General features: G+C 42.8%; 1 protein-coding gene across 1 annotated transcript; it reads right to left on the bottom strand.

Moving 5' to 3' along the window:
• Positions 1–128: 128 nt before the first annotated feature.
• On the bottom strand, positions 129–16,978 carry ATP6AP2 (ATPase H+ transporting accessory protein 2). Its single transcript, XM_081909001.1, has 9 exons — positions 16,824–16,978; positions 11,315–11,445; positions 10,784–10,912; positions 10,478–10,573; positions 10,161–10,298; positions 9,217–9,270; positions 7,916–8,065; positions 5,554–5,670; positions 129–4,448 (listed from the first exon to the last, which is right to left on the bottom strand). Exons 1-9 carry the CDS (start codon positions 16,867–16,869, stop codon positions 4,254–4,256), a joined length of 1,056 nt encoding a protein of 351 aa, XP_081765127.1. The 5' UTR covers positions 16,870–16,978; the 3' UTR covers positions 129–4,253.
• Positions 16,979–23,873: the final 6,895 nt, after the last annotated feature.

The following is a 23,873-nucleotide window of genomic DNA, read 5'->3' as shown; positions in this document are numbered from 1 at the left end:
TTAGTATGTCAAATAGGAGGGCAGGAGTGAGTACCCTCTCTGAAACTGCCTGTATATAAAGGCAGAAGAACGGTAATACGAAGAAAAAGCAGGTGCTTAAGTAATAAGCCATTAGAATAACACAAATCTTGACAAGCACAAACATTTATTCCATATAAATTAGGGGGGGGGACATTGTCCTCTAATGCACACATGATCCTTTTGGGGAGACAATGTGCTTCAATACCTGTTTCATTATCTGTTAGAGGGATGTGGTTTAGAAGGCTGATGATAGACTCTCAAAAATTCATCCAAATCCAAGGTTTGGTCACTTCAACATACATAACAATGAACTGCCGCACTGATACAACTGTATAACATGGCATTATTTGTTAGGATCATGTCCTATTTGATATCTCAGGTAGGACTAGGTACAAAAATGGCCTTTTCTCAGCTGTCTCGGTAAAATCACCTGCATTTTCAAAAGGCTTTTGCATATATCACAGCTATAAACCACAAAATCCAGTAAAATTACTCAATGCCAGTAAAAATAGAATGGAATAGTTTGATAGTGATGAACTTGTCCAATTTGTTTCAGTGGATAACTTACTCCGATTGTGAGTCAAAAGCCTTATGTTATCCCACACTATGAATTACTGGAGCCCAGTTAATAAATACAGGCTCCAGAATTGAACAAAAACTTGAATCAGTTAACAGTTGATAAAGGGCACAAGCATGCTAATGGATTTAGATATGTCTAACTCTGTGCAGTTTTCATTTTACATTACTAGGTAGTTTTAATTTTACATTTCATTTTAGGACTGATTTGTTAGTTTTAGGATTGAAAAACATGCTTGATCTAGTAATAGATCTGCTGATCTGCAACAGGACTGATCAATCTTTTAACTTATATCAAGTGGCTTATGCACCTGGTAACCATTATAGCAGGTTTTTTAGACTGGAGGACACTTAAGTTAGAAAGTAAAAGTTTCATACAGAATCTTTGTATATAAAGAATAAGTACTCTAAAGCAGCAAACATTTATGTCTACTGCTAGAGATGGAAAGATGGCACTAAAACTGAAAGTAAAGTATTCTTCATATATCGTTTTTGCAATTATACATATAATTTCACCTCTAAAAATGGAATTCAAGCAGCTAGTTAATGTAATCTGGGAACACACACCTATCATGTTTAACTTCAATTGGGCTGGAAGACACAGGCCACTTAACACATTTCAGTGTACATGTTGAAGACTCTGCCGTGAAGAAACCTGTTGCAAGATGTGACCAAAACAGACTTTGTGTGGCTGAAATTCATGAAGAAGCCATCGATATTTTCAACAGCAGCTCTGATAGTGAACCTAGTTGGTGCCAAAAATACAACTGCAGAAGAATCACTGGGGGAAAGGATAAAGCCGGGCAATGAAAAAGCATTTATAAGCAAAATCGACAGCACTCAGAAGATGACTTCTCATTGCAAAAGGAAAAGGGCTGTATCTTCTCAGTGCCCCGCTGGCAAGGTGCTTGAGAAAAAACTGGTAGAGGACAAAGTTAAGAAGAAGTTGGAAGAACTTGAAGCCAGTCACCAAAAAAAGAAGGTCATTTGCAGAGCTCTGCAGCTGGAAAAGGTGAAGCGAAGGAAGGAAGAAGAGGCTGAACAACAAAGGAAACAAAACTGGAGGAGGGGGGAAAACCGCAGTTGGGGAAAAAGAGTCAGAAGTGTAAAGGTCACCTTCGAAAGGCGCTGCAGGCTTGGGAGCAGATGGAAGAAGAGAACACAGCTTGAGCAAAAGCTTGCTCAGCAAGTTGGAGAAGCATGGAGAAGCAATCTACTAATACAAACAGCTATACACCCATAATATACACTACGTGACACTAGTGTAGTATTTGAGATTGTGAGAAGTCTTCAGTTGGAAGAAATCTTCAACAGCAAGCCATGCTACTTCAAACACAACTGTCCTATAATGTAGAACTCTCCACCACACCCAGGTGGCAAAACATGCTCTCGAGAGACCACCTAGATCTCGTGTATCTGGTGTTTTTATGCATGACAGTTTTTTGTCGCTTTAAAAAAATATGTTACATTCTTCTCATTTATATTAATTATACATTTTTCTTATTTGTGCTAATGAATGGTGTACTCTGTTTGCACCCTTTAAAAAAAAAAAAGCGCTGCCACCACCACCACCACCAGCATAAGAGCAGCGCAGCAGCTACAACAACTTTGACCCCCTTTCTGCTCGGCTTTTGCTTTGCTCTCCCCCTTCCTGCTGCCACCCAGGTATTTGTTTCACAACTGATATATGGTTCCCAGGTGTGCAATTATAAAAACACTGCTCCTTTTGAAATTTTACAAACTAAATTTTATTGCTCTTTGCTGGGGATTTCATCCTGTGTGCCCAACGTAGCAGTTCCCCTGGAGGTCGGGCAAATTCCAGTTAGGTCCCAGATATTCATTTTGAAGATCCATTATTAGTTAAAACTGATTTTCTTCCTGGTAGGTCTGGCACTCTTAACTTTAATAGTTACATGCCAAACAAAAGTGAAATCCTCACTGCAAGAGAAACTGAGAAGCCAAGGGTTTGCAAAGACAAAATCCACAATTAAGCAATGAATCTTGGATGCTGTTTTGCAATGCCATGTGCATGAGATGATCAGGTATCCAGAAATTAAAGGTAATGGGAGGGGGTTTACTCCAGCGAGGTATTTATCCAAGCTAGAAAAACCCAACTTTAGAGGAGCGTTTACCCTTGCCAGGTTCAATGTCCTACCATCTGCATTACTGCAGGCTGATTTGAAGGTAAAACATATTCAGAGAGAATATGCCCATGTGGTTTGAAGGAAGTTGAAGCTGTTACTCTTGTCCTACAATACTGTCATTATTATAGGGATATATGTTCTATATCACTCCAATCATGCAGCGAATCCCAAGCAAATCTGATGACCACTACTTCAAATATCTAATAGAGGAAAGTGGCTAAATTCTGTGCTGCTGCTATAAAATTAAGGGGACAAGCTCTGAATGAATTTAATGGCCAATGTCTTAACACACATATTTTAAATTGGCGGTTAAGGTTTTAGCCTACATATTTCAATTGTTTTATATCTATTATTTATTGTGTTCTAGCTTATAGAGTTTAAATTTATTTATATTTACATGTTCTCTATTGCTGTATATGTCTGCATTTCTGGTCTGTGACTGTAATAAATCAATTTAAAGCTGCTCTCCTTGATCGGAGGACCAACCCAGAAGATCCTGGACCCCCTCCCCACTGATTTACAGCCAGTAGGTTGGCCCGCACCAAGGGCGGCCACAAAAATCACACCTCTCCACTCTGTCTCGCACTGGTGGTTAATTCAGGAGGTTAAGAGGGATAAAAAGCACCAGGCCAATGTGAATGCTTTGGGGGGGGGGCGGGGGATTAGGAAGAAGGGTGGCAGTGTGGAGTTTTTATATTCATCTAGTAGTTAGTGAATGGCAGCATTGCTTTATTGTTTGCATATTGCTTATGTTTCTACTGTTATGTGATGAGCTGCTGTATTGTTTTTGTTCCCAATATAAGAATAGGCTGTACATATTTGCAGTCATTGCAGTTGCACTAAACCAACCCTTGCTTTCAACCTCTAACACAATCCATGACATTTAATTACAAGATTCTGCAAATTCTAATGTTTTCTGTTATAGTCACATGTATTTTCTTCCTTGTTCAAACTCCTGTACATTTTTAAACAAAAGTTCAATCTGAACAAAATTTGTAGGGTCCCTTACAAGTTGTACACACAAAGCAGGAGCGGCAGAATAGAAGTTCCACTGTAAACAGGACTAGATCTCTAAAGACGGCAATTTAAAGTATTTACATTCACAACAAATTTAATTCATAATCTACAACAGAGTCTCAAGGTAACATCCTAAATCACCAGTGCAAAGAATTTAAACAAAGCAACTTACTAGCATATGTTCAGTGCAGTCATTTCACACATTTAGTCACAACAGTACAGAGGAGCATATTTAGAACTCAATGCATATTGCACAGCCACAAAATGGAATCATTTTCACATAGTGTCAATAGGCAATTGCTCATGATTTAACAGCAGTGTACAGCTTCAGCTCTGCAAGCCGACTATGCCCACTGCTAACCTTTTAAATATATCTTAAAGGAAAACACAAGGGGATACTCCACATTGCACTGCTGAAGAAAACCAAGAAAGTCCATACTGAACCGGGCCAAAGCCCTGGAAAAGCCTTACTCCTTTAAAACCTGACTCTAAACCTTAATCCATCCTAATCTTCTGGTTCGTCATCCTATAAATGATGCTGTCGTAGCCTGGATCCATATTCCAGAGGTTGTAGGAGATGACTATCACAGCTATGGTAAGGGCTATCATCATCCAGAAGACTATGTTGAAGACCACAGCATAGTTAAAGTTGTATTCATATCCTAAATTATATGGATTTTCATCTTTGGGCTATGAAAAGAGAAACAAAGTATTGTTAAAAAATGAGAGAGGAGTGGTAATCCAGCACCATCCTGATTACACCTGCCTGAAAGAAACACGGGAAGTATTTTGGATAAATCGTTGAAAGACAACGCAGTTTCTACTGTATGGAGTTACTTGCAAATAACCGATCGAGCACCTGTGTTTTCACCACCAGCTGCCCATAAATATTACCAGCTTCCATTTTTCTCACTACTAGGAGACAGAGACTTCACATTTGTACTGTGGTATTACTAAAGGAAGAAACAAACCAGATAAACTGCTTTTTAACTGCAGTTTGAAGAAGTCTGTCGGAGGCTTCTAAGAGTCCTTGCCAGTGGACCAGGGACACTTGCCTCTTCCACTTAACAATGGACAACATAACAGCTCTGTAAGTTTATACAGTACATGGTTCACTAGTATTCTCAGGCTTGTGGCTGTCTTTAAAATAGAAGGCATGTGAGTAATTTGGAAATACAATGGCAACATTTCAGAGTCAAAACTGGACCCAAAGTATTTCTCCTAATTTCTCCCTCTCAAAGTTTAGATCACTGTTTCTCAAACTTGGGTCTCCAGCTGTTGTTTGACAGCAACTCCAATCATCCTTGACTACTGGTCCTGCTAGCTAGGGATGATGGGAGTTGTAGTCAACAACAGCTGGAGACCCAAGTTTGACAAACACAGGTATAGGTGTAGACAGCCGGCTCATGTTTTTCACATTCTGAAGGCCACTTCAGAAAAGCAAGCAAGTCATGTCCATTTACAATAGTATAAAACCTACCATGTCCACAGTTGTGCAGCATTATGCTATAAAAGTGATACGGTAGTCTCTTGGGAAAGTTGCTTACTCTTTATATTAGCTTAAGGCCGAGACATTCGCAAATGTTTTTAAAATGACTATAGTTTTGTTCTTAGAATTATGTACTGTACAGTCGAGATAACAGAGAACAAGGCATAGTGCAGGCAGCTTATAACTGATAGGCTGCATTCTAAGTGAGTTGCTTAGGAGCTCCAGTGAAATTTATGAGATTCCCAAGAAACTATTCAGGATTGAGCTATTGCATTCTCTTAGGAATCTATTAAGCGTTTGTACAACCTGTGTAGACTGCAGAATGGATCGGGACTTCCTCACAAAGGGCGTGTCAAATGTCTTCACGGTCACTACCTCAACCACTGCATTCCCACCATAGAGGTTGTACATTTCGTCTGCAAACTGAAAACATGTTTTAAGACACAAGTCACCATCAGAGTTAGATGAACAGTTCATGAGACAGGAGGAGTACCATTTTAATAGCCACCGAATAGGAAGAAGCGTAGACACCTCTTAGGTTGCTTCTAGATTTAACTTAGTGACTTAAAGTAGAATGGTCTGCTACCAGAAATTTATCATTAATTATATTAAACTACAAGGCCAAAGCTGCTATCCTGAAACTATTTACAGTGGTGCCTCGCAAGACGAAATTAATTCGTTCCGCAAGTCTCTTCGTCTTGCGAGTTTTTCGTCTTGCGATGCACGGTTTTCCATAGGAATGCATTGAAAATCAATTAATGCGTTCCTATGGAAAACGCCTTCCCCCGACCTCTTCTGGCGGGCGGCATTTTAAAATCGCCCGGGACAGCGGAGGACTTCTCCGCTGTCCGGGGCGATTTAAAAGCCCCTGGGAAGGCAGGCAGGGGGGGACAAAGGCTTTCTCGCCCGGCCGCCCGGCTTCGGGACATCGTTCCGATGCCGGGCGGCGGGGGGAGGCTTTCTCGCCCGGCCGCCCGGCTTCGGGACATCGTTCCGATGCCGGGCAGCGGGGGGAGGCTTTCTCGCCCGGCCGCCCGGCTTCGGGACATCGTTCCGATGCCGGGCGGCTGGGGGAGGCGTTCCTGCCCCACCGCCCGGCATCGGGACGATGCCCCGAAGCCGGGCGGCGGGGGGAGGCTTTCCCGCCCGGCCGCCCGGCTTCGGGACATCGTTCCGATGCCGGGCGGCTGGGGGAGGCGTTCCTGCCCCACCGCCCGGCATCGGGACATCGTTCCGATGCCGGGCGGCTGGGGGAGGCGTTCCTGCCCCACCGCCCGGCATCGGGACGATGCCCCGATGCCGGGCGGCGGGGGGAGGCGTTCCTGCCCCACCGCCCGGCATCGGGACGATGCCCCGAAGCCGGGCGGCTGGGGGAGGCGTTCCTGCCCCACCGCCCGGCATCGGGACGATGCCCCGAAGCCGGGCGGCTGGGGGAGGCGTTCCTGCCCCACCGCCCGGCATCGGGACGATGCCCCGAAGCCGGGCGGCGGGGGGAGGCTTCAAAAGCCGTCCGGGGGCTTTTAAATCGCCCCGGACAGTCCCGGGGCGATTTAAAAGCCCCCGGTTAGGCAGGCAGGGGGGGCAAAAGTCTTTGCCCCCCCTGCCTGCCTTCAAAAGCCGTCCGGGATAGCGGGAAGCGCTTCCCTGCTATCCCGGACCGCTTTTAAAATGCTGGCGGTGGGGAGCAAAGCCTTTCGCCCCCGCCGGCCTTCCTGGACCTCTTCTGAAGTCCGGAGGGGGGGGGAAGGCTTTGCTCCCCACCGCCAGCATTTAAAAAAAGGTCCCCGAGATTTCCCTATGGGCTTTCGTCTTGCGATGCAAGCCCATAGGGAAAATCGTCTAGCGAAGCGTCGCAAAAACCGAAAAACCCTTTCGTCTTGCGGGTTTTTCGTCTTGCGAGGCATTCGTCTTGCGGGGCACCACTGTACTGGCAAGTATCCAATAATTATTGCAGGAAATATTCAGGCATTGCCTATCAAGACTTAAAAAGATGCTATACCCAGGCCAATGGATTTCTTTTCAATTCACCAACTGGAGGACTGGATAGTAACTTTTGCATGTGGGTACATAAAAGCTTCTGGCATCACTTGAATTTGGAACATTTCAGTGGTATTTTTCTGGTAGGCTGAATATGCTTCCAATAGGAGCATTCCTAAAGGGTTTCTCTGGATAACAGTCCTAGTTCCATTTTCAAAATGCTCATTTCAAGGTACTCTCTAGTGCAATGTTTTAGGATTATTTCTTGCCAGATTTATGGAATGGCTCTTGGAATTTCTATGTTATGGTGTGGCCAGCTACTCAGAAGAGGAATGAAACGCTTATAGTAACCAGATGTAACGCCTGATGCCTACCTTTGCTAATTTGCAAGGAATCCCTTGAACAGATTGCTCTGTCAACAGTTAACCTAATTTTCCAGTACCACTTATTTCTCCCCTAGTCACTTCCAAATGTTTAAGACTGACCAGGGCTACAGATTTTGATCTGGCCATCAACTGTCCATTCATCCAAGACAATTTTATTTTAAAAGAATCAAATAAGGGTCAGCAGTGATGTACTGCATAACGTTTTATTCAAAGCAGAAGCACTGTGCTAGTTTGCAGGTGTTCTTTGTGCTTATGCTAGCATATTTGGCATTAAATATATAAAAGAGGGTCTCTGCTCATGTTACCTTTTGTAAGGAGTCTGCAAGAATCTGAGAGGCATCCTTGAATTGTTGTGAATCTTCCCCATAACGTTTGCCAATTTCTTCCAACCCAGAAAGCTCTAGAGAATATAGATCTGGTGAATGATCTTTGGCCAGATGTTTGTGCCTGGATAGCTTTTGAAGAAGTGGAGGGTGGGGACATAAAAAAAGAATGCCAGTGAAAAGTGGGTATTTTCCATTTTAAATGGTTGCATGTTTATGCCACCCTACTTTATTTATCTTCGCAATTTATATATCACTTAATACCATACTTTCCAAGCATATACTGTAAAGCTAAAAAGATGCAATACATAAAAAGTTAGTTAACGGTAACCATAAAATCAGAAAACACGCTTAAAATGCCTGCTGAAATATAAAGATCTTCACGAGGCACTGCATTATCTGACTGGCATGTCGCTTTTGCACACACATAAATGATGCTCAAAGCAGCTTACAACAGAAAAAGGCAATGCATTTCAAAATCAAACAGTGCTTAAACAATTGCATAATAAGAAAATAAAAAACACAGTATCATATATAATATACAGGAAACAACATTTCAGGACCATAAATATAACTAATTACAGTAGCAAAAGTACACCTCATGGCAGTAGCAGAAATAACAAGGGAGCTTAACAGTTGCAATTTGGTCCTAGAAACACTCTTTCCGTGATGTTGCTCACAGCCCGTCTCCTGCATCAACTTGCAAGGCTTCTAAAGGCAAGGGGTGCAGCAGCTGGCAACACCCTTCCCAGCTGAACAGGGAAGGGGCCTGTCTCAGCTAAGGAAGGAGTTCCACAGCATTGGGCCAACATTACTAATGCATTGCTCCGAGTGGATAACCATGCAAGGAATACTAACAGTAACTTCCCTAAAGACCTCTCTGAATGGGCAAAAACAGAAAGTACCCTGGCCCCAAGTTGTCATACAAGTTGTCATACAAGAACTCTTGAACTTTACCAGTAGGAAATGGGCAGCTAGTGCAATCTTTTAAGGACCAGATCTATGTGCTAGCAATAGTGTATCCCCACAGACAAGGAACCCTGACAAGATCTCTCTCCTATTCTGCTAATTTGTGGGGAAGGACTGCTTCCTCTGCAACTGCATACATTTCTTCTCAGTTTAAGAATTCCTCAGCCAGCTGAAGAGTCCATGACTGGAAAAGTTATATGGTGGCAGCTCCCACTGTGGCTGGGGCAAAACGGAAGATTATTTGCCTAACTTCTGATAACAGATCAACTGCTGCCAACCCCATAGCAGAATTCAGTATTTGTTTAGTTACTTACCAAGCTTGTGATATCATGCAAAACTTGCAATTCTGACAGGAAGAGCAGGTCAACCTAAGGAAACAATAATCTTAAGTTTCTTTGAACAGAATCTGAATATGTTGCATCTATGCTGAAGAGTTCTAATTCAGAAGTTACACTATTAGCAGGGATGGCAGAAGTCAGGATCACTTGCATATTTCTGCTCACTGATTATTACTGTTTATTATATTTATTTAGGCACTAAATGTACAAGCGTGACAAATTAACCTCAGCCATGCTCAGACAAGGCTCAAAAATCAGTGCGGAGCACACAGACAGGACTGCAGACTTGTGCATTAGTACTTTGTACCCCACCCCAAATCTAATCTAAAGGGCTTGGGGGCTTCAGAACTGTGGGAGGAGATGCAGACTGATGTCAATGGCAAGGGAAGGGGATCATCTTCATCCACCTTCTGTCTTGGAAGCCTCTGCTGGATCAATGAGCCTTCTGTCACTGAAAGGATGTAATTAGATACATCCCTATGCATTAGGGGGTAAGCAGAGGAATTAGCTATCCATTGGTCATCATGCAGCTAGACAGAGTACAGTCATACCTTGGATCTCAAACACTTTTGCTCCCAGAGAAATTGACTCCTGAACAATTGAAACCCGGAAGTGAGTGTTCCAGTTTTCGAATGATTTTTGGAAGCCGAACGCCCCGTGCTGCTTCCGATTGGCTGAAGGAGCTTTGGTTTCTGAGCGTTTTGGAAGTCAAACGGACTTCCAGAATGGATTCCATTCAACTTCAAAGGTACGACTGTACATATATGTGCTTAAAGTTGTATTAAGCAAATCACTGAAACATATGCACCACCACCATCCCCCTGCATCCCCCTGGAAAACTAGGTTGTGTTCCTTAAATGTGAAAGAGTGGCATAATATAAAATGGAAAAAGTTGTGTCTAATGTCTAGCCATGCCTTACCTCATTGTTTCTGCTCAGTGAGTTGAGCGGAAGGGAAGCTAGGATGGAATTTTCCTGGAACAATCTGTTCCGAAGCTGCCGCAGTGTGACAGAAAGATCCTCAAATACAGAGTTGGCCTTTCCCACCATGTACACTCTCTGAAAGAATAACCATCATGCATTATGAGGGTAAAACAACATTCACCTGAGAAAAGGACATTTCTTGAACACAACTGTTTTCCCAAAATGAAAAGTTTTTACACAAGGTTATCCTTGGAAGCATGAGTATGGCATTATTAAATAATTTCATGGGCTTTCAGAAAGAGACAGGCACTTACCTCTTCACTAGGAGCTAGCTGTACCACGACAGGGGTTTCTTCAGAAAATAAGGTGTGAATTGCATTTGCAACACCATCCAAGCTAAAAGGAACCGCCTAGGGCGATACAAAAAGGACTAGTAAGCAATGTCTGGCTGCGGCATATGGAAAATTGCAAGAAGGGTAACTAACCCCAGCGGAAATGTACACAGAACAAGATACTGGAAAAGCAGGGATTTGTTAACAAGGACCCTCTCCCCTCCAAATATAGTCAGGTCTCTAGGTCTACCAGAATAAGCATTTGAATCTACACATGACAGTACTTACATTCTCAACTGGGTAAGATATGCCGTTTTTAGGCAACGTTAGTTTGTCTATCCCTGTCACTGTGACTAGAACTGTAGCTCGAGGACGCCGGAACAGATCTCCAACTGCTAGCCCCGGCCAAGAGAGATCCTGTAATAATTTGGATATATTTTCTTAAAAAGGAATGTTTTAGCTTTTTAAAAATACAACAACAGCAACAACAAAACAAGAAACACTGAGTTAGGGTCACATGAAAAGTTATTCCCAATGAATATGGGGTGTAGGGAAGGAGGCAGTCATTAAGGCATGAAGGGTTTATGCCACTTGGGATATTTATATATGAAAAGCCACATGTGTATTATTGAAATAATGGGTAACTAGCCACCATTGCCTGGTTTTGCTATATACGCCCAATATAAAGCAAAGCCTACAGAATGCTAGATTATGCTCTTGCCCATGATTCCTAGAGGGAGTACACAGGCTAGGCCTATTTCAACAATTTTCAAAAGCAATGAACAATGTGGCTGAACAGAGACATAGGGAGTTGCATACTTCCTCAATAGAGAAGCCCATGGAAAGCGCTGCCACATCTGGAATTCGCTCGCCGGGTATTGGCCAACTTCCTTCACGGAAAACGATGGATTCAGGATATCTTAATACACTGAACTCATTGGCAGAAATACCTGAAAAAGTAAGGCAGGGCTGGTAAAAAAAAACATCCTTAAACAGCATCTCAGCTTTTTTGGAAAGCCTTTGCCTGAGCACACAAGCAGAATGAGGCGGTAGAATGGGCCACACCACTTTAGGCTACAGGTGTCAGCTACTACTGTTGAATGCTTCCCCCCATTTAAAATAAAACTGTTTGCAAATAGAAATAACATTCACAGGGAAAATATGCCAGCCCATGTCCTTGCCCAGCTGTGCTTATTTTATATCACACAGGAAATGCTTTTTGTGCTTGAGAGGAGCACTGAAAGTGGGATCCTTCACATGAACTTCATTCTACCATGTCATTCCAATTCCCACAACACAGAGCCTTTGATTACAGTAAATCCTTTTTGAATGGCAGCTAATGTTTTTCAGTTTATTTCTCTACTAAACTATTGGACACTCCTGAAGACAAGATTGTGATAGTAGGAAACAGCCAATATGGTGCACTAAATATGGTAAAAGGTAAAGGTAAAGGTAAAGGACCCCTGGATGGAGAAGTCCAGTCAAAGGCAACTATGGGGTTGCGGCGCTCATCTCACTTTTAGGTCGAAGGAGCCGGCGTTTGTCCACAGACAGCTTCCCGGGTCCTGTGACCAGCATGACTAAACCGCTTCTGGCACAATGGAACACATTGACAGAAACATACTAAATATGCAGGCGTGGCTATGTACCTAATTATCATAAACAGAAGTCTTATTCCCCAGGCTATTTCTTACAAAGGTAAGGAATAAGGATACCCCTATATGCGGTACCCAACAGGGGCTGCAGGGAAGCCTTGGTACAATCCCTGAATGCAACTGATACACATACTCAGTTTGAGTCAAAGGAAATGCTGTCCCCACTTTCCATCATAGGATCTCTACATCTCTACATCCCTTCTCAGCTGTTTCTTTTTCTGGAGAGTTACCCTGAGCAGTGAGGGGGTAATGGGTTAGCAGCTCAGTCCTTACTCAAAATATATTGCTGCAAATGCCACTTTAGGAGAGGGTGGATAGCTCAATGGTAGAGCTCATCTTTGAATGCAGATGTTTTCTTGTCCAATCCCCTGGCACCTCCAGTGAAAAAGATCTCAGGTACTGGGTCTGCGAAAGATCCAGAGTGCTTCTGCCACCTGGGATAGACAATATACTGGGCTGGATGGATCAAGTGTAAGACAGCTTTCTGTGTTTGTCTGCATTGTGTTAGCTTCTACGTTAGCCAACTACAGGGTTGCACCTCTCAGAAAGCAAGATTTGGCTGAAAGCTTCCAGTTGCTTATCCTAATCCTACATGTTCCAGAGGCAGAATGAGGTTCCACAAAAGGAAGCAGAAAAACTGATGATGAAGAAGAAGAGTTTGGATTTGATATCCCGCTTTATTACTACCTGAAGGAGTCTCAAAGCAGCTAACATTCTCCTTTCCCTTCCTCCCCCACAACAAACACTCTGTGAGGTGAGTGGGGCTGAGAGACTTCAGAGAAGTGTGACTAGCCCAAGGTCACCCAGCAGCTGCATGTGGAGGAGTGGAGACAGGAACCCGGTTCTACCAGATTACAAGTCTACCACTCTTAACCACTACACCACACTGGCTCTCTGATACCACACAAAAGCCTCCAACAGGTATAACACGTCAACTACAATATTTTTCTCCCTTTATTCTGACCACATCAACCTTGGAGTTAGTCTAAACCACATTCAACTTTTAACAAAAATACAGGAGGTATTGACAGTAAACATGTGTCATTTTATAACACCAGCTTCCAACAACAGAACTGTATCTGTAAATATTATCTACCCATCAGGTCATTTAAATATAGGGCAAAGGAGGAGTTCAATACTAGATTCTTTAAAAAACCGTGGTGTGTATAAATCAGAGAAAATATAATCATTCGCAGAGAACTTGTGAGATTCAGAAATACAGCATTTTCAGTATGGGCCTAGACATTCCGTTGTTGTGCCCATAACCTCTGTTTAAAGTGCCATTTAGCTCCTAGCTTTCATATCTCAGTTTCTAACACTGCTCATGTCCTTTTACGTGAAAATCATTACAAGCACTTTTATTTAAGAAGAAGGTGCCACTGTACTTTTAACTCTCTTGTTCCAATGTTGCACACAGGATTAACACACACAACAGTTGATTTACAGTGAAAATTAGAACCTACGCATTTGAGAGCTGCAACTATTTCATTCCAGCCATGGCCTGTCAAGAATGGGGGGATATAAATCCTGGAGTTTTCAGACATTTAGACACATATTATCACTTTGCCATGTATGTGCAATAGTTATACTCCTATATATATATTCCAAATAAATGTAGCTAATTAGCATAAATTTTGTGAGTTGTTTCTTTAAAGCAGTGGTTTTTAACCAGTGTGCTGTAGCACCCTGGGGTGCCTTGAATGATAGTCAGGGGTGCTGCGGGCAACACTGGCCTCTATCTCACTTTTCTTCCCTCCCTTCCTCTGGTGCCCTCTTGCGTCTCTGCCTCCCAAAGGCCTGCACAGTTGTTTGTTGCAGCAGCCCTGGCTACAAGCTCCCCAGGCGAATGGTGCCTCTGGGACTGGCCAGGGGGTGCTTCCCAGGCCCCTGTGGGGCAGTGTGAGGAGGCACCTCTCTTTGGGGTGGGGCAGCTCAGAAACCAGGGGCAGCAGATGCGGCTGCCCAGAGCACTCCCAAAGAAACGGGAGAGGAGTCTGAGGGAACACTCCACAAGGGAGTGTTGGAAAAAGGGTGAGAAGCTGCCAGCTCTGCAGGCAAGGGGTGATATAACTGGACTCCTGAGTCCCACAGGGGTGTCGCAGAAAGAATGCAGTTGATCAAGGGATCCAAGGACTCAAAAACCCTCTGCTTTAAAGCATTACACTCAACCCTATATGTAAGGTTTTGCTCAAATTGTATTTTTTTGTGAAGAAGGATTGAGGATAGAAGGTGGTAGCCCAGGGATGGGAAACCTGTGGTCCTTCAGATGTTGAACTCAGTTCCTATCAATTCCTTGTACCCAAAGCTGGACCCACTGCCATTATATGACAGCACTGGGCCCAATCCAGGCCTGATAGCTGTGCCACCTCCAAAGTGGCATAGTAGTCTGCTTGTCCCCTACTTTATGCCCTGGCTGCTGTGCATGCAGGCCTGTGAATGCAGCAGTAGCCCACTGCTCCGTAAAGCACCAGTGCGGGGTGGGGACTTAGGACTGCAGCCTAATATATTTTCTTATGACAACAAGTGTCAAAATTTTGGATGGCTTTGCCAAAAGCTTATATGGGCAGAATCCAGAAACATGGACTTGCTACAATACACTCATATCAGCACCTCCCATTACAAGATAATTACACCCGAATAGTCAATGGAAAATAATTAATTCATTTTTTATTTTTTGTAATGTAAAATCTTTAATAAAAATTATTATATAAAAAAAGGAAAATAATTAATTCAGATTTCCCAGCCACTAAACTTGAGACAAACCATCTAAGGTATTTACTAGGGGAAAACAGGTAAATGGCCCTGCTTTCTACTACATCATTAGGATCAATTTTAGTTCAAGCAGCAAGTACTTAAAGCAGTTACTGGCTAGCAACATATTATCAGCTGACCATGGAGTAGGAAGACTTCCCTCACATGCTTTTTAGTTTTGACATTTCTTCCCCAGACAAGAAGGCTAGTCTAAAGTGACATTGAATTCCAACAAAACCAACAGCAGCTGGAAGTTGTGGAAGAAATAACCAGGCTGATGCTGAAAGTACAGGAATAAACTGACCAAAGATCCTTGGCTTGTCCCAACAAGACAAACTATTGAGTATCAGGTCACAAGATGTCAGCCATGTCTCAAACTAGGCAAAGAAACTGGACTTCTTCAAACTAGCCAAGACTGGAACTAACATCACAAATGCCTCTAAATATACACATACTAAAATGCCCCACATTAAACACAAGCAGAACTACAAATACTAACTAGTAAAAACGAGAGTGTTTCTCAGTTTGATCCTTTTACATGGTTTGGTATGTTTTGTGGTATTTTATGCATTTTGATTTGCTGTTATTTTTGGGGGGTTATAGATTGGTAATTATTGTGGTTGATAAGTGTAAACTGTTTAATTATTATTTCCTGATGTTTAATTTGATTGTTTACTGGATTCTGATGGATTGCTGAATGTTACTTGCTTTGTTTGAAATGAATTGTCTATTTTAAAGTTACCGCAACTTTTTATATTGGATCAGATTACTATTAATGATTGATGTTTTTATATGTGTTGGAAGCTGCTCAGAGTGGCTGGGGCAACCCAGCCAAGATGAGCAGGGTATAAACAAAATATCTATTATTATTATTATTATTATTATTATTATTATGTATAAAGGGAGCTGCCAAGGGTTTCATTCTGTCCCCTTTCCTTTTTTATACAGAGACCAAACTATATACAAAACAGATGAGCACAATGACCTCCAGGCATTTAAAAAATTAGAATCAGCAGACAAACTGCCAGTTTGGGTGGAGGAATTGAGTGGGGAAAGATATGAAGAATCAGAAACCGGTATGGCTTTTGGAAAATAGGGACATTTGGAGGGTCTGGTATACTGGATAAGCTATAGGGAGTAAGATTTTGATTGCACAGGTAATAGGCACAAAACATAAAAAGCAAAGGTCCATAAGAAAATACCCCTTCTGACTGTTAAGAGCGCTGGACCTGGGAGACCAGGGTTCAAATTCCCACTCAGCCATGAAAGCTCACTAGGTGACCTTGGGGCAGTCATTGCCTCTCAGCCTAAACTACCTCACAGGGTTGTTCTGAGGACAAAAGTGTGGGGAGGGAAATCATGCACACCAACTTGAGCTCCTTGGAGGAATGGTGGGATATGAATGTAATCAATAAAAAATGGTGGAGAAATGGTGGGATATAAATGTAATCAACAACAAAAATAAAGGGAGGCCTCATGGGCCTCCCACTAGGCAGTAGGGATGCTGCTCCAAAAAAATGCTTGCTTTCCTCTTTCCTCCTCATTTCCCACCTCCACCTTTTGTACAATGTCTACGAGACTGTGAGCCAGTGAGCAGGGGCTGTCTTTATCTTTAACAGAACTACAGAAGGAAATGTCGATCATTTTATAAGCGTTTGATGATAATAATAAAATAATAAAAATAAAATAATAATAGAAATAGTAAGAACCCACGGCCACCACAGTTCCACGAACACGACCCAGCCCTCATTCTCCCTCTGACAGTCTATCCTGCCACGACGACCCCCAATACGTAGGTACCTTTATCTCTGTCGCAGAGACCATCCTTCAGATCCGGGCTGTATGGGACCCCGCCCCGGGGACCCCCTTTCTCCCCCCCCAGCCTCCCCCCCCCCTCATGGCAGAGCCGCCCGGAGCCTCACCTGCCACAAGGGCTGACACCAGCCAAAGAGCCAACGAGACCCCCATCACTGCTGCTCCCTCCGCCGCGTTCCAGAGAAAAGCAGAAGAGGAAGTGTGAACCAGCCGGTCTCGCGACCCGACTATGCCCCGCCTCCAACTCTAATTGACAAGGTCTGCGACCGCTCAGAAAGCGCACGCGGGAGGCTCATAAGGGAAGAAGGCGATGCCACATTCTGAGTGGCAAGGCCATGCGTCCAATAAGAACATGAGAAAAAACCCTCCCACCCACCACCCACCGCAGTCAAATCTACTTCAGTAGATTCATTAGAAGCTTCAGCTTGAGCGACAGCCATATTAGCCATTCAGAGGATCTTCAGACGCTCCGTGAAGCTATAGAGGAGGTGTAACTTAACGGGGGAAGGTAGGAGAAACCAACCAGTGTGTCTGCGAAACGATGGGCATGCGCACGAGGGTAAGAAGGCCAATGGCAGGAGGCGGGGCCAGCCCAGTGGTTAACTTTCCTTCGGATCCTAAGTGGTTAACTTTCCAGTTAACCACTTAGGATCCGAAGGATTCGTCTCATCCCGTGACACTGATGCCTCAGGCTTCTCTTACGGAACGGATGTCTTTCGGTCAGATTGACAAGCCCACTGACCTATATAGAGGGATCAACGGAGTTCTAATCCAATTATAGAGCTATAGAGCTGGAAAAGGGCGGGGTGTTTTGCTCAATTTGCCATAATTGCATAGTTGGTTGTTTGACTCCCCTGCGCTTCAGCAGGTGGTGCCTAGACCTCGCTGCTTTTCCAAATCCCCTCTTTTACAACACGCGCCCACTCTTTTGATCTGGTTGCACGACTCTTTGAATTCTGGCCACAGGGCAGGATTCAGAAGCTTTGTTTTGTTATCCACGCTGGTGGAGGAATTGAACGTTAATAGGAATCAATTAGTTTCTTTATAGATGAGCATGGAAAACAAAAATAAATGGTTTTCGTAGTACTTCTGTGGCACATGATACTCTGCGATGCATTACTGTAGTGGGATATATGCTCCTAATGTAGCAGCCTGACAACCATCCATGCGCTGTCAAGTAACTGCGGAAGTTCCTGCGCATTTGATTTGTTTCGCAATTAAGCCTAAAAAAGGCCACCCCTTCGTTTGGAGGCTTCTGTGCCCAAATTACGGATACTTTTGACAGACTGCTGCAGAGCAGAAGGTTGTCCGCCTCACTAATGACCTGTTTCCCCCCAGATATCTTCTCCTTGGCTTGTCTGCAATTTCTGCATGAGGGGGAATACTAACATGCCGTCTGGTGTCCAAGTCTGCTTTCTGAAAAGTAGCATAACTTCCAAAGCAAATAGATGGATTCTTAATTTTATTGTTCAGTACCCTTGAGTTTAAAACTCTGGAGACTCACATTGTTCAGAAGGATTTCCACCACTTTTATTGTTCATTATGTTTTTATATTCCTGTACACTCCCCTAATACTTTGTGAGAGGATGGTATATAAGTACTTTGAGAAATGAAAAATATATGAGTGTGTTGTATTGATATGAATATTTTATTTAATTCATTTATGTACCACTTCATCTTTCAACATAAATCTCTAATATATGTTCAGCTTCTTCAGTGAGGACTTTGCACGAACTCTTGCTGTCTTGAGGTTGGCGCTAAATAACACAAATTATGTGATCAGAGAAACCTCACAGTGATAGCCTCTTCAAGCATACAGAGTACATTCTCTGTGCTGGACTTGCTATTGTTTCTGTCTTCAGCGAAGACTGCAGGAACTAGCTGGCATGAGTTTCACAGACCTTGCAGCTGGCCTCCACCCTCTCATGCAGTCACACTGATATCACTTCTCCATTTTTATTCTTATTTTACAGAACAACCAGAAAACAGTGATTCATGCATTGGTCACATCAAGACTGGGCTATTGCACTGCTGTATCTGTGAAGCTGCTTTTCCAAAACTGTTCAAAATGTCTGTGTACAGAACACAGTTGCCAGATTATAGGCTGAAGTTGGCCAGTTGGATTGGGCCATGTTACATCAATTTTACAGCAGCAGTGTTTGTTTCCCATTGGTTCCCAGGTCTATTGCAAACTGTTTGTAGTGACTTACCATAAACAAGCCTGGTTCCCAGACCCTTGAGGACCTATTCTTCTTCCTTATTATCCTGTTGTTGTTTAGTCATTTAGTTGTGTCTGACTCTTCATGACCCCATGGACCAGAGCACGCCAAGCACTCCTGTCTTCCACTGCCTCCCGCAGTTTGGTCAAACTCATGCTGGTAGCTTCAAGAACACTATCATACCATCTCATCCTCTGTTGTCCCCTTCTCCTTGTGCCCTCAATCTTTCCCAGCATCAGGGTCTTCTCCAGGGAGTCTTCTCTTCTCATGATGTGGCCAAAGTATTGGAGCCTCAGCTTCACGATCTGTCCTTCCAGTGAGCACTCAGGGCTGATTTCCTTCAGAATGGATAGGTTTGATCTTCTTGCAGTCCATGGGACTCTCAAGAGTCTCCTCCAGCACCATAATTCAAAAGCATCAATTCTTTGGCAATCAGCCTTCTCACTTCCATACATCACTACGAGTACTAGGAAAACCATAGCTTTAACTATATGGACCTTTGTCAGCAAGGTGATGTCTCTGCTTTTTAAGATGCTGTCTAGGCTTGACACTGCTTTTCTCCCAAGAAATTCCATGACTGCTGTCACCATCTGCAGTGATCATGGAACCCATGAAAGTAAAATCTCCCACTGCCTCCATTTCTTCCCCTTCTATTTGCCAGGAGGTGATGGGACCAGTGGCCATGATCTTCGTTTTTTTTGAAGTTGAGCTTCAGACCATATTTTGCACCCTCCTCTTTCACCTTCATTAAAAGGTTCTTTAATTCCTCCTCACTTTCTGCCATCACCCTACCCACACATTAAGATCTTCCTTGGAGGTTCTCCTCACATACTTGCTTCCTCTTCATCATGCTTGCTGTGGGAAGCCATCCATGTCCTGCTGATCCTGATTGTGGAGATCATGCAGGGTCTTCTCAGCTGTGGCACCAACACAACTTGGTTCCTCTTGTCTTTTACCTGGCTTAGCAAGACACTATCGAGTCCCCGGGCTTTGGAACTATATGATAGCTGTAGTAGGGGTTGTACTTACCTGCTCCTGCTGATTTTTACTCTCTTTTGGTTATATTGGGGTTTTAAATATTTGCCACTGGGTTTTATTGATTATTAGATGCCTTGTGGATTTCTCGTGGGAAGGTGGTATATACATGTTCCTGATTAAAAAGAAAAATAATAGAGAAGAACTACAGCTCTGTTCAGGGTAAAAGTAAATTTTCAGTCAACTAAAGCAAAAGCAATATAAGACTTAGCTCTAAAGAGCTTATGTTCTGAAAAAGGGAGGATATTACAATAAGAAATGCAATAAAGCATGTTTTTATAGTTTTCTAACATTGGCACAAAGCTTTAAAATGCACAGGCCCAGAGCAATAATGTGCTGGGCAGCATCAAAACATTAAGGAATAATGTTTGCATCATTAATACCTAATGATATAGCTTAGCAAACCACTAAATGAAATGATTGCCATGGAAGGCTTAGAGGACACACCAGGCAGAAATAACTTTCATTGGGTGTTTCCAGGCAGGGACTTCATGTCGCAAATGGATTGTTCAGATCCAATATTTCTGGGTACATTATAGACACACAAACATCCACACACTCTCTTTTTTTAGTCTTACATTTGTCATAGGTATTCTGCTGTTTCACATCCATATCAGTAGGCAACCTTTGGTGCAACATTGCTATGCTATGTTTCCCAACCCTTATCTTTAATTACGACCTCCTCTCCCACCCTCAACTACCTTTACCTGTTCTGGGCTTGTACACAATGACTTCTGTACCTGTGCATGCACATCTTTTAATGCTGTTTTTGAGTGCTGTTTCTCAGCTGAGAAAAGAATCAATTATCATTCATTTTCTAATTGGTTTACAGCAGTTATCTTGCTGTTAGCTGCATTCCTTGTGCAAGTGAACTGTGATTTGGGGGAAAGTACTGACTGCTTCCTGGGATTCCATTTTATTTTCCATGAGAGAACTGTCATTAAAACATGCTCAAGCACTTCTGCCTTACACATAGCGGAACTGTTATTGTAATCGCTCCTGAGTGGTATCATTCCTAGTAGGACTTGCATTGGTAGCCAAATTTAAAAGTCCTGCTTGCCATGGAAAAAGCAGCAGTGCACTTGAAGGTTCCTAATTGTTCCTTTGCAGCTGCATTTTTACCTGTCGCACACCTGCTAACCTACGACATCAGGTGTGTGCCAGGTGAGTGTGGGATTGGGAGAGAAGCCTAGCTGCCCAAATTAGAACCACCATTGGGTCTCATAGGGCTGCTGGCCGGAGGTTTCCCATGAATGATACACTAATTTTCTCTCTCTTCAAATATACCACAAATTGAATCTCTTCCCATTCTGTGAGGCTCAGTAGATCAGAAAGACCTTTGGAAAAAGGTTGTTTTTGTCAAGCCTTGAAAAGCCCGGCAGGCAGTCGAAATACTATTCCGTCTGATAACCATTTCTGAGTCCTTCCTACGGAAGTGAGCGTATCTCCATACCTATTCTGCTTCTCTTTCTAAGGATGCATACAAACAACTTAAGTGGAGATGCTGAATGTGACAAACGCTCCTCTTACTGCTGTGAGAAAGTGTTATCTGCAATCCTTCTTCAGTAGCTTGATAATTGTAAAAATATAGTGGGGTGGCTGCTTCTTCAGGGAGGATAAAAGGCTGCAGAAGGAAAGTGTGATCGACCCTTAACAAAACGTTTTAAGTTTGAGAGTCACCCCCCTAAACCCAAGAAATTAATGAATGTCAGAAATTAGTTAATATTTAGGATAGGAAGGGAAAATGCAAGCCGCAGAACTATGCCAGACAAGGAGGCTCATGCAAACCAGCCTAAGTAGGCATTGGCAATGCAAAAGAAATGTTCTTCCCCACAGCTCTGAGGACTGGACAAAGACAAGAGAAGTGGCAGGTTACTAAGGGGTTGGGAGTGTGAGGTGACAGGAAAATGTGCATTTACAAAGACTCTGGTAAGAAGAAGGAGAACAAACGCCAGAACCAACATTGGCACAGTCCTATACATGCCTGCTCTGAAGTAAGCTCCATTAAGTCCAATGGAGCTTACAGGTAGGAATGTCAGAAATGGAACTGAAAATCGCTCTGTGCTGACTCAAGGTGTTTTCTGCTTTGTTTTTGACATTTCCTTTATACTAAAATTGTGTAATTAATGGTACTAGTTTTAGCTATAATGGGAAGCAAGATGAATCATGTAGGTTTTGACTGAAGCTGAACTGTAGCAGAATGGACATAATGTTGGTTGTGACAAACACAGGATGGGATGGAAATAGCTGTATCCTTAAATCCTTACTTCTGTGTAAGTGAGCATAATATAGGAACCTACATTGTTCAATTACGAATGTTAAATATGATGCCCAGTTAATGAAGCATTTGGGTTCCCATTCTGGCCTCTGACACTGGGAATTACTTACCGGTAGCTTTGCTTTTCTCCATTTAGCTTTTTCTAACCTTATGTTTTAACTCTGCCACTAATGGAGTGTTTAGACCCTGGCACTGCATACATTAAGGTTCAAATTCTGTTCTGTTTGGTGTCAAAGACTAAACTCCCATTAACTTTGAAGGTTTAGGATTTGGAGAAGTCAATGATGTTTTTGCCATAGCTATTTTGCATTCCGTTTCAGCCTTGTCATTATTGATTTCCTGCATGAGAACAGAAATGCTGAATATAGAAAAGGGGCAGCATCATTATTTCCATCGTGGGCAAAAATAGAGCACAGGAAATGAGTTATTTTAAAGCGGGCTGTGGAGGATGCCATGTTAAAGTGATATGATTTGCTTTTCTACAGCTACATTAATATGATTATTTTTTTACACTTCTCCCTCTGAAACTTCCTTCCCTTCTCTTAATGCACACCACAGATTCTTGTCCAAATTTTTTCTAATGCAATGTTTTACGGTTTCAGAATTGGATCTCTGATAAAATGGCCCTGAAATAGATTTTCCCAGTTCTATGCTGTACTAGATGCTAAAGCCCTTGAAGCTTGCAGCCAAGTTTTGCATGGTCCTCCTGGCTCTCTGCAATCTGTGCATTACTGAGAGGACTCATTTAAGGCTTCCCCATCAAACAACTTTTTAGCTGCACAACCTTCTCTAATGTGGTGCTCTCTAGATGCTTTGGACTACAACTCCCATCAACATTTTGCCAGACCCGTTTTCATTAGGCAGAAAGAAAGTGTGGCAATGTTTACGCAAAAGCTATATGAACTTGTTCCTTTTTAATCACCTCCAAGTATGTTGCATTGCTTAGCAACTAGAGTGAAGCTAATCAGCATGACATTAAATATTGATATTTTACAAAAAATAAATGTCATCAGAAATTTAAAGGAGATTGTCCCACACACTTGGCCTTTACTTAGAGCTGAACTAAGTTGGCTGAACCGATTCTAAGTTGGTTGAGCCAATACTGGCCAGTGTATCTTGCAATGATGATGTGCTGGGATATACCGCAGTTCTGCTGCTATCAATGCTGTCAAGCTCTGAGACATGGCATTCAGTGCAACCCGGCCTGCCATCGTCTCTCCAAGTTGGATTTCAACCAGTGACTTTGGCCATTAGCAATTCCCTTATCTTCCCACACCTGTCAATGACACTTTTAAGTTTCACCTCCTTTGGCTTCCTTGGAAACTTTGGCTGGATCTAGAGACACATCAAAGGAGCATTTCAGTTTAAAGAGTTGTACATTTAAACAGGGAAAACAGGTAGAGAAAAATGGGACTCCATATCACCATATTGTGGCACAATGTTATACCACATATACCATGCATATCAATCACTTTTTATTTACCAGGCTAGCTGAGTGCTTCTTTTGCACACTTAGGCAGCTACAGAAGTAAGACGTGTGATAACAGAGTAGCTGTTCGCTTCTATATAATAAATAATAATAATAATTTATTATTTGTACCCCGCCCATCTGGCTGGGCTTCCCC

The sequence above is a fragment of the Podarcis melisellensis genome, assembly GCF_964234715.1.
Source record: "Podarcis melisellensis genome assembly, chromosome: 4".
In the NCBI taxonomy this organism is placed as follows: Eukaryota; Metazoa; Chordata; class Lepidosauria; order Squamata; family Lacertidae; genus Podarcis; species Podarcis melisellensis.
This window is presented reverse-complemented; position numbering and strand designations above follow the sequence as displayed.

What these genes read in the sequence shown, in the direction of transcription:
- ATP6AP2 (XM_081909001.1), bottom strand. Translation starts at nt 16,869, where the DNA reads ATGGGGGTCTCGTTGGCTCTTTGGCTGGTGTCAGCCCTTGTGGCAG. An exon ending in TGGGCTTCTCTATTGAGGAA is followed by an intron (nt 10,913 to 11,314) that starts GTATGCAACTCC and finishes AAATTATTACAG; the next exon opens with GATCTCTCTTGGCCGGGGCT. An exon ending in TTGCAGACTCCTTACAAAAG is followed by an intron (nt 5,671 to 7,915) that starts GTAACATGAGCA and finishes ACATGTTTTCAG; the next exon opens with TTTGCAGACGAAATGTACAA.